This window comes from Vombatus ursinus, unplaced genomic scaffold (assembly GCF_900497805.2).
Source record: "Vombatus ursinus unplaced genomic scaffold, bare-nosed wombat genome assembly UNPS02004444.1, whole genome shotgun sequence".
Lineage (NCBI taxonomy): Eukaryota > Metazoa > Chordata > Mammalia > Diprotodontia > Vombatidae > Vombatus > Vombatus ursinus.
The window spans coordinates 32,315-42,804 of NW_020944222.1; the positions used below are offsets into that span (position 1 = coordinate 32,315).

The following is a 10,490-nucleotide window of genomic DNA, read 5'->3' on the forward strand; positions in this document are numbered from 1 at the left end:
GCTCTTAAGCAGCCCACAGTGAAACTGGAATATGATTTGTTCCAGCCTGTGAAAGGACCAAGTGGAAAGAGGGAGGCTAAGGAAGAAGAATGAGAGTGCGGAGATCATCATCTCTTAAACAATCACCAGACAAGATCAGAACCATGGACAGCTCTTCGCTGTCCCACTCTAGGCCTCCTGTCTGTCCCCTCCTGCAGGCAAGAGATTTAGAGGTAGAAGAGACCATGGAGGCCATCTGTTCTATTCCCCTCTTTTACAGATGAGGAAACTGAGGCCCAGAGAAGTGAAAGGATTTGCTTAATGTCCCACAGATGGTAATTAGAACTGAGAATTGAACCCAAGTCTTCTGACTTCAAACGTTGTGTTCTTTCTACGCACCAGGCTGCCTCTATTAAAAATTTTGCCTGGCAGTAGAGAAGTGGAGACCCCCACATTCTGGATCTGTTTCAGCCTAGGTTAGAACCCAGCTGGGTTCTTATCTGATTCCCAAGTGGGATAGATCCCCACCCCACTCACATCTGGTCTAGCCTATGTCTGAGTGGTGTCCCTGGGGGAGGGGGCTTCTTTTGGCCCAAACTTCTCTTTTGCTATCTGCTCCCAATGGGGGCAGAATTAGGGTTCAGAGAGGAGAGAAAGGGAAACTATAGTTCCCTTTTGAAGAAGGTGGGTTCTTTGAACTGTGTGTATGGGGGAGATTTCCCCTGGATAGGGATTTGAATTTGTATGCCTCATGTTTGGGGGGCCTGACGTATATATGTACATATATTTCATAATGTTTGGAAGGTTTTTGATGGTACTTCAATAAGGACTGGAGGCCAGCCCTATGGGCTGCTTGTGGAAAACCCATTTTGAAATGATGGCGGCCAAGGGCTCCATGACCTAATTTCCACCCAACTGAGAAAGAAAAAGCTGGTGCAGAGATCTAGAACCCATTACAAGTTGCTGCCAGCAATGGGAGGTAGTTGGAAAACAACCAGTGACTTCCTCTAGAGGGAACACTGATAGAAATTTCTGGTCCCTTCATGGAATGAGCCACCATTTTGCTTTTGGTTGTTTCTGTTCTTCCCACGAAAGGCTCGTCATTTCCTCTTACTAGTGAGCTGGCGATCAGACAACCATACTCACTGCAGACTTTGAAATTTCTCCCACCTTCCTTCCCACCTTTTCTCTCCCCAAGATTAGAGCCATGAAAACAGTAGCCCTTCATCTGGGTCATCTAACACTATTCCCTATTCCTTCCACAGTATTACAAAAGGGAGAGCTAGCAGTGCCTTTCCTTTGGAGATTCTGACCCTGTGTTTTAGTGGCACTCGGTTATGCCAACCGTATTTTTTCAAACTCCAAATTGAAACCCATGATGTGGCAGAGAATACGCCTCAGAAATTGGCCTTCATTTTCCTGACGCAGGGTTGTGTTGCTGTCACACACCTGGTGCCAGGCACTCGTGTTTGTTACCTTTGTTAATTCTCTGGGCTTCTCAATAGTGGAGAGGTTGGGGAACCAGCAAAGTTGGAATGGATTGCAAGGAGCATAAGTTAAAGAAGGGAAGTAAGGGTTGTTGACCAGTGGGAAATGGGCGTGAAAGAATAATAAAGTGAGTGGTTTGACTGAGGACCAGGCCAGGGATAAGGAAGATTAGGATGGGGGAGTAGGAGCATAAGCCGCAAGAGAATGAGAGCCCAGGGAATTCATCAAGGTTGGTCAGCTTCCTCTGGTTAATACCCCTCGGGTTGTCTTGGGCAGTTAGGGTTCAAGCCAGCTTCCTTTTCCATAAGATGTCCAAGCTGTGTTTATGTTCCATTTTCTCTGCCTTTTTAAGGATATTAATGGGGGGGGGTACGTCATCTACCCCAGCCCAACTCCTTCAGTTTATAGCATTGAGTGTTCATTGAGCCCTAAAGGTTCACAGAGCATACATTCTGAACTGGAAGGGACTTTGGAGATCTCTGAGTCCAACCGTCCCATTTTATAGATGAGGAGATGAATGTCCAGAATGGTGAGATTATTTCCCCAAGGTCACATAGATAGTAAGTGGCAGACTCCCGTCACTAGCACCCACACTGCTAAATTTTCCCTTCTTCACTGTGCCAGAGGGTGGGGGCATTTCTCATCTCCTTTCCCTTTGCCAAGCAAGAAAAGTACGGGCTCTTAAAAGTGTACCTGTGGCCTATAGTCCAAATGTGTTGTCGATGGTCTTACCCCCCGCTGGCACAGGGAAGTCTTTGAAGATCCCACCCTTTAACCTGGTCATGTTGCTCAGGAGCTTCCTGACTGTACTCTGGAAAAGCTAACGAGAAAGATACAAGAACTCTGGTCCCGTGAGGCCTTTGGCAAATGCCTTGCCTGCCCATGGGCTTGGTCCCAGGCAGAGCTATCCTTCCCTGGAGGCCCTGCTGCATATCCATTGCCTGCCCAGAAGAGAGCTCTCGTCCTGCCCCTCACCATCCCAGCACCAGCAATGACCTGGGCCCTGCCTTCAATCCGAGACCTCCTCTAGGCATGGTGAATGGGGTTGGAGGAACGACAGTCCCTGCAAACCCCATCCCATGAATATGTAGGAGGGGTGTGTGTGTGTGAGTGGGTCTGTGTGTGTGTGAGTGGGTGCGTGTGTGCGTGTGTGTGGACGTGTCTTTTCTTTTTCTTCTTTGTATAATTTGGAGCTGTCTGTGTTTTTATACTTGGTCAGGAACTTGTGGCGTCCTAAGGTCCCACTGACGTGCCGAGCATGAGGGTAGGAAGGGAAGTAAGGTGGACGGGTCATTGGGACAGAGAAAGGTCCCCGCCTCCCACCTGTCTGTTGTTGTTGGAACTGATTTGGGGCTTTGGGGGGGAGGTGGGAGGGAGTGGGCGAATGTCCTGGTGTATTATTGATTTGTTTGTTTAAAAAAAAAAAGTGGTTGGGTTTGTGTTTTGTTTTTGTTTTTTTGGCTGTCTGTGCTGTATTGCTCTGCTAGAGGACAGCGACACCTAGTGCCCATGAGAGTTGTGTGCAGAACAATAAAAGGAGAATTCTCAATGTTGCTCCCAGTAGTCTTGGTGTGGTCTGTGCATTCTGTGGGTCTCTGTGGGTGTTGCTGCTTCCTTCCAGGGAGAGCTAGGGTGGTTAGGGGGAATCCCTTTCTAAGGGGACTAAGTTACCTGATGTATTGTCCCTACCACAATTAATGATCTGGCAGCAGAAAACAAGGAAATCGTTTGGTTCTTGGCGCTTTCTACTCAGGGGTTCCTTGATTACCTCCTCCCTCCCTCCAGACTTTTTTCATTCAAGAATTACTCATTAAGAGCTCTAGTGCAGGAGTGGTCTGAAACAAATGCCAAATTGTGTGGGCAAGCAAATTCAGCTCCCCTTTTCTCTTACGTACTAGTAACAGCTAGTGTTTATACAGGGCTTTCAGGTTTGTGAAGTGCTTTGCAAGGTAGCTGGGTGGTGCAGTGCCTCGAGCACTGGTCTTGGAGACATGCAGATTCATCTCCATGAGTTCAGATACGTGTATGATCTCATCTGATCCTCACAACACTTCCGTAAGATAGGCGCTAGTATTATTCCCGTTTTGCAGATGAGGAAACTGAGGCTGAGAGACTAAATGACTTGCCCAAGGCCATATAGCTAATAAATTTCTGAGTCAGAATTTGAACCCAGGTCTTCCTGATTCCCAGTCCAGCACTAATCAGCAGTGCCATTTAGATAAAAGGAACTTCTCAATTCTCTGATTTCATTGCAAGCAGTTGTCAATCAGATTCCCTACTAGCATATTCAGTGTGCTAATGTTCCAGGAACTGTGCTAAGTGCTTTATAAGCCACATATCACTGGAGGGGGGCAGGGGAGGGAGGGACCAGGAGGGCAGGTACCTCACTGGCCCGGGTTAGGAATGCAGGAATCATCTCTGGAGGGACTTACCTTTTATCGTCCTCCTTACTGCACTGTGCACTGAAGCCTGTTTCTCTCCCTTAGCTTTAAATGGTGGTCACTTTTCACCCAGCTATAGGCCTGTGATCAGAACTCAAGGTACCCCTATTACTGGGGCCTAGCTGAGATGCCAGGGAGGATGGCTGCTACCTCCAGGTTTAAACTACACAAAATGGCTGCATATATGTGATCAGTCCTCCATGGACTGGATTCACATCATTCAGAAACAACCTGTTTTAATGTTTTAACCTGTATAATTCTTTTAGCTGGAATAATCTGCTCACCTCCTCCCTCCGCCCATGGATCTTTATTTTAAAAAACCTTTTCCTCTCCCAGATAAATTAAAATCAGGCTGAAAGCCTTCGGTTGCAGTTTTTTTAATTCACCTCTCGGTTACTCTCACTCTTCCTTTTCAAGGAGCCTAAGATCACCTCCAGTATAATTGGCCTTCTAGGGAAGGCACGAGACGGATTCAATTTCAGCAGACATTAAGAATCTGCTATATGATTGGACCTGTGCCCAAAGGATATTGGGCAGAGGGGCAGGGGGGCTGGAATGACAGTGCCTGTCCTCAAGGAATTTCTAGTTTGCTGGAAAGTTAGGAGATGTACACAGACAACATAATGCAAGGTAGGAAGTGATGGAAACAAAGAGGAGACCCGTTCAAAGTACACCAGGAAAATGAGGTAGGGGTTATCTGGGAAGGCTTCATAGAAAAGAGCATGATATCTGAGCTACACTCTGAAGAAAGAGAATTTCAACAGGCAGAGATGAGGAGGAAAACAATTCATTAGTTAACTCCTACCCTGCTTGTTCTAGCCAGGAAAATGGGGGAGTTGAGGCCTAGTTCTACTGGTACCTGTGTGACCTTGTACAAGTAATATAATCTGTCTAGAACCTGATTTGGAGGAGATGAGGAGGATGGTGATGCAGGTGATAGTGATAAACAACTTTCATTCTGAAGTGAAAACTCCCTTTTCATAATCCTATGAAATTGGTCATGTGAGTATTTTTATTCCCATTTTGAAAAGAAGGACTTGGAGCCTTAGGAAGGTAAGGTTATTTGCCACAGGTCATACAGCTAATGATTTGGCAAAGCGAGGTCTGGAATCCAGGTTTTCAAGACTGTCACACTACGCTACTATACTCTCTGCCCCATCTCAACCTCAGTCGGGAGGAAAAAAGATTTCCTGAAAATTCAGAGATTAGCTCAACTCTCAGTTACACAATCTAGGAAGTAACAGCAGCATAAAGAATCTCAAACAGCAGATACTAAAATTATGTTTGAAGGAAATCATATGATTGAGGGTAGGGCGTGGGGAAGAAAGGAAGCTGAAAATTCATCTTCTGAATTTTTTTGTGGGGAGGAGGGCAAAGTACAAATTGGACCCCATTCCCCAGATAACGGGGTAGGGACTAGATCTATAATTTCATTGGTTTGGGGACCTCCCAGATGAGGAAATTTCCCCTGCAAAATCAGGTCAGCATCTCCTCTGAAAGTGAGTCTTAGAAAGTTGCCTGAGGCACTAGGAGGTTAAGTGACTTGCCAGGGGTCACACTGCCAGTATCCGTCAGAGTTGGGACTTGAATTCATCTTCCTACTTCCAAAGCCAGTTTTCTATCCATTATGCACTGATAAGACATACAAACATACCTTCATCTTAGAAAGACTTCAAGGCTTATAAAGAGCTATCCTCTCGAAAGTATACTGCACTGAAATCCAGTGGCCCACAGGGGAAACAGGCTAATCAAGGCTGGAGTGAAATGCTGAGAATTTGACAGAGATACTCAAGAGATGATGGTGCTTTGAAGGTGCTGAGCTACATCGGTTAAGGAAATTCCTCTTTAGGAGTTTGCCACACTAAATTATAGGGTCAAGTTTTTTAAAGCTAATGATGAATATTTCTTATCATTCCATTAAAAAATAAAGTGAATTAAGATTATTTACCGTAATTCACTTTCTGCCTGAGAATAATGGAGTAGTGGTGACCAATCAATCAAAAATCATTTATTAAGTGCTTACTGTGTACCGGGCACTGGGCTAAGTGAGGCAGATAAAAAAAGAAACTAAAACACTGCCTGCCTCAAAGGGCTCTCATTCTATTGTGGCAGACAACATGCCATAACTAGGTACATACCAGATACAGAGTAGATGGAAATAATCTGAGAAAGGAAGGCAATGGAGGTAGGGGCAGAAAGGTATTCTGCAAAAGGTGTGATTTAGGCTGAGATGTGAAGAAAGGCCAGGAAAGTAAGAGGCCAAGTACAGGAGAAGAACATTCCAGGCATGAGGGACAGGCAGTGCCAAGGATCCATGGAGAGGGGAGAAGGATGTTCCATCAGGCTTTCTCAGCATGGTCTGCTTGGGTAGAGAGTGTGGAACCTGTACTTCCATCTACCCCACTCCTGCCAGCTAGATGTCTCCTTTCTCAACCCAATTGTGTTCAAAGAAAGGCAGATTTCCTGTTGAAAGGAGCACAAGGTAAAACAGATTTGAGGGCAGTAGTGGGTGAGCCCTAAGAGTCAAATGTCCTATTGAAGTGTACTGTTTAGAAGGAACATGGATAGAAACTAAGTGGTTGTTGTGAGTGATGGGTCAGAATTCCTATTTCCCCTAGGGCAGCAGCATCTTTCCCATCAACCTATCCTCTTTCCTCTCCCACTGCTCTCAGGACATCCTTGGAGTGCAAACATTTGACAACTGCACCACAAAATACCTCTGAGAACTTCATGGCCCTCTTGGAAGGACCACCATTGGTCCGAACCAGCTGATATTGAATGAGGGTTTTTTAAGGAAGTACAGTAGGAAATGGGCTGGGGAGGGTAGAAAAGACTCTCCATGATAGCCCAGGGCTTTGTTAGTAGGACCTGTGCTGTCCCAGTGAAGTGAGTCCCCAAAGATAGAGACCCAGACAGTCAATTTCTTGCTCTTCTGCCCACCATTCGCCATGTGTCCTTACACAGAATCCTCTTTACCCACCTCTAAGCAGGGTTACCCTGTTCTTCTCCCCACCTGCCCCCTTCTGACGGACTCTCATCTTCTCTCCCCTTCTCCCCCAGTAGGAAATTGGTTTCCAGAAGCCTGAACTGTGAGCTTATTCTTTCATTTAAAAACAAACAAACAAACTTGAGAGGATGATGCTGCATGGAAGCCATGATCACATTGGGAATTACTGGAGACAAGAATAAGTAACCTCACCCCTTCCTCCCCATCAGTTTCTCAGGCTGTACAGCAAAATTTCAAAAGCCTTCCCAACTCCCCATTCCCCTGTTTGCTTTGATGTCTGCAGGTGCAGACTGTCAATCTCTAATTTTCAGTAGCATTCCCTTTTCTGCCTCCTCCCCAACCCCTACTTGCTCAGAGTGTGTGTTTGTTGAATCACATTTTTATTTTGCTTTTCAGTTAATAAGCATTTATTTTCTCTCCCTCCCTTCTTCCTCCCTTGCATGTATTCTAAGATAATTTAACATAGAATGTCAATGCTGAGAGGGATCCTAAAATGCCAACAGTCTCAGTCAACTCTACGTTCTGACATTCTATATCCTCATATTCTATATTCTAAAGTCTCTTCTGGGTCTGATTCTCTATGTTTTGAGCCTGCCAGGGATGTGGAATGTTAATGGGATCATTTAGACTTGAAACAAAGAGCACAGACTGTCAGAGAATAGAGTTAGAAGATCCTTTTCCCACTTTGTTCTTTATTTGAGCTAAAAGAAGATAAAACATAAAATGTTACTCGTGGCGCTTGGGGGAGCTTAGAAAATTAGAATCTAGATCATACTGTAGTCCAACCCTCACCTCTCCATCTCAATCAGGAGGAAACTGAAAAGCCCAGACAGATTAAAGAGAACCAAGTAATTCCCCCCCTTTTCCCAACCCCCAAGTAGAGAAGAGAAGGTCCTCAGGCATATTTGCTATTTGTGTTCTTAATTCCTGAGACAGCGAGAGCAGCAAATAAACTAGAATGGGAGAAGAGAAATCAGGGTAGAGAAGAAACTTTGAGCTCTGATCAGGGATCAGGTCAAATGATTCCCAGGCAGAAGTTTAAACCAGTGAAGGACACTGCTCCTGGCTTAGCTCACTTGTGCTCCCCCCTTCTCTTGCTACCCCACATTCAGCAGTGGCCTCTATCAAACTTCTATTCTCTTCTCCTACTTCTTCATACTCCCTTTTCTTATACCTACGAGTACCATAGATGGCCAGGGTGATCAGGGCTGCCAAGACGACAGTCACACCAGCTGTGATTCCAGCTGTTGCCCCACCGGATAAACCACCGTCAGACTGATGGATGAGATTTATGGTCCTGCGGATCTCAGAAGGATCTGCCAACTTCCACAGATGGGTGCTGGAATCCTTGATCCAGGTCTTCTCACTCTCACTGCTGATAACTAGCACAGTATTTGTGGCAGCCTGACTCATCAGAGGTGGCCGGGAGAAGGGAGGCAGCCTTGCAGGAGGCAGAGAGCCCCCGGTAAAGAGCCCTGCTTTGACGCAGTAGGATACTTGGCAGCCATCACTGATCAAAGCCAGGTGTTGGCTGAAACCCACTGGGCACTTTTTCAGGTAAGGTCCACCTTGATTCCTGGGATGGGATAAGTTCACCAAAGGATTCCCCATATCACAGCTGAAGAAACCACCAAAGGGCACAGAGAACCTATAGCCCAGCTCATAGTCTTGGCTGACACAAACATGTAGACCATCCAAGAGCCTCAGGGGCAAATAGCCAGCTGGGCATGACTGGGCATTGGTCACAGGATTGATGCTTCTGCCACTAAAGAGACCACCAAAAAGGAAGCCTGAATTCTCAGGGACCTGGCCACTTGCCACACACCAGAAAGCTCTGAATTCAGCCTTTGCCACGCGGAAGACGTCCTCACATTCTTTCTTACAGAAAACCCACAGGCTACACTTTCGGTGGCATTCCAGGAAGCTGTAGCCCTCTTCTCTAAAATGGGAATGTAACAGGACTGGGTAGTAATTTTGGGGGCAGGAGAATCCTCCAGTGAGTGGATTCTTCTGCTCTAGTTCTGGGCACAGAGGCATGGCCTCCATCCCTGAGATCTGGGTACACTCCTGGTAAACTCCCCCAAAGGTGAAGTTGGTCATTTTCCCCTCACATGACCCATCATCTGTATTGGCTTGGAAATTGAAGTTGGGGGAATCCCTGTCGGTGCAACCAGGGTAGGTGTTGAAGGTGTAGTAACGCCTCACGGCAGCTTCCACAGTTTTGGAGAGCTTCTTCACTAGCGGGGCTGGCAAATTAGGCAATGTGTCAGAGTTGATGAAAAAATATAAGGGCAAACCAGAACGGTCTATTGCTACCAAGTGGTTAGTGATGCCCTTTTGCCAGCCCTCAAGGGTGATGCCTGGGTAAAAAGAGACCCCACCGATGCTTGCAACCCTAGAGTTGGTTCGGTTGGAAAGGTAGTTCTTGTGGAAGACATCCTGGGAGGTATAATTATCTTCTATTTTGAAATTGACTATATTGTGAAATGCCACCCCAGCAGATGCAGTGATGCTGCTGCGGGTAGTCTGGCTGTCATCTAAGAAGGAGGCCTTGATCTGATCCTCCTGTACTAAGATGGCTCCAGCATCCACGCTAGTGATGACATGAGTTCCATAGCTGAGGACCAGGAGTTCCGCCATGAAGTTAGCCATTCGAGTCTGGTTATTCTCCAGTCGGTCAGAGATAGCCATTAGCTCCTTCTCAAATTCCCTGCTTAGCAGTGAAAGAGGATTGATTTTGGCTGTATAGACCAAGTTTCTCACCTGCACCCTGGTGGTCACAGCTCGTTCTTTCACCTGATGGGTCTTCGTCTTCTGGAACTCACTGGAGAACTTGCCATTGGCCATGGAGAAGAGGGAGACCTCTGTGTTGATGGAGGAGGAGGTGGTACTTTGATAATTCATCCAGGACTCAATGATTTCAGAATTCATCTCCAAGTTGCTCTGCTTCTGGGGAATGGTCAAGATTTCATCTGGGATGATGTACTGTCCATCTTCTGTGGTCCGGCAACTCTTGTATTGAAAGAGCAGTACCCTTCCCATGTCCACATTCCTCAGATTATCCCAGCCTCCACCAGGTAGTACTTCCAGAACCGGGAGGTTCAAGGCTTTCCTGCATTCCTGAAACCCAACTTCAGGGAGATTCTCCAGAGGGACATCTTTCCCTTTCCCCAGCACAAGGACGGTCCAGAAGACAAGGACACCTTCTAAGCAGTTCATGATTCCAGCAATCCAAGACACACACCGTGCTCTAGTCAGTGGCAAAAGAGCTTGGGAAATGAACCAGCAGACCAGCCCCTGCCGAGGCAGTAAAGTGAACAGTTCCTCTTTCCATGCTGATATTGTTGCAAAATAGAGAAATGAGAGGTGATGAGAAATAAAGTTTGTCAATGAGCATAGAAGAAAGACTGCACTGGGGATAAAAATATCTCTCCTTCCCTCCCCACCAAATCCCAAAGAAGATCATTATCCCATTGAGAGGGCATTTCTAGGGGTCAATATGCTGATCTGGAAAGAGCGCTAGATGGTGGGAGAAAGGGGAGGAGGAGTTAGAAGATGTGGGCAGAACTCACTGT

At 46.3% G+C, this 10,490-nt stretch overlaps 1 protein-coding gene across 1 annotated transcript; it reads right to left on the bottom strand.

Annotated features, from left to right (window-relative positions):
- Positions 1–7,574: 7,574 nt before the first annotated feature.
- On the bottom strand, positions 7,575–10,233 carry MPEG1 (macrophage expressed 1). Its single transcript, XM_027836483.1, has one exon. The coding sequence runs from the start codon at positions 10,132–10,134 to the stop codon at positions 7,954–7,956; it is 2,181 nt and encodes a 726-aa protein (XP_027692284.1). The 5' UTR covers positions 10,135–10,233; the 3' UTR covers positions 7,575–7,953.
- Positions 10,234–10,490: the final 257 nt, after the last annotated feature.

What these genes read in the sequence shown, in the direction of transcription:
- MPEG1 (XM_027836483.1), bottom strand. Translation starts at nt 10,134, where the DNA reads ATGAACTGCTTAGAAGGTGTCCTTGTCTTCTGGACCGTCCTTGTGCTG.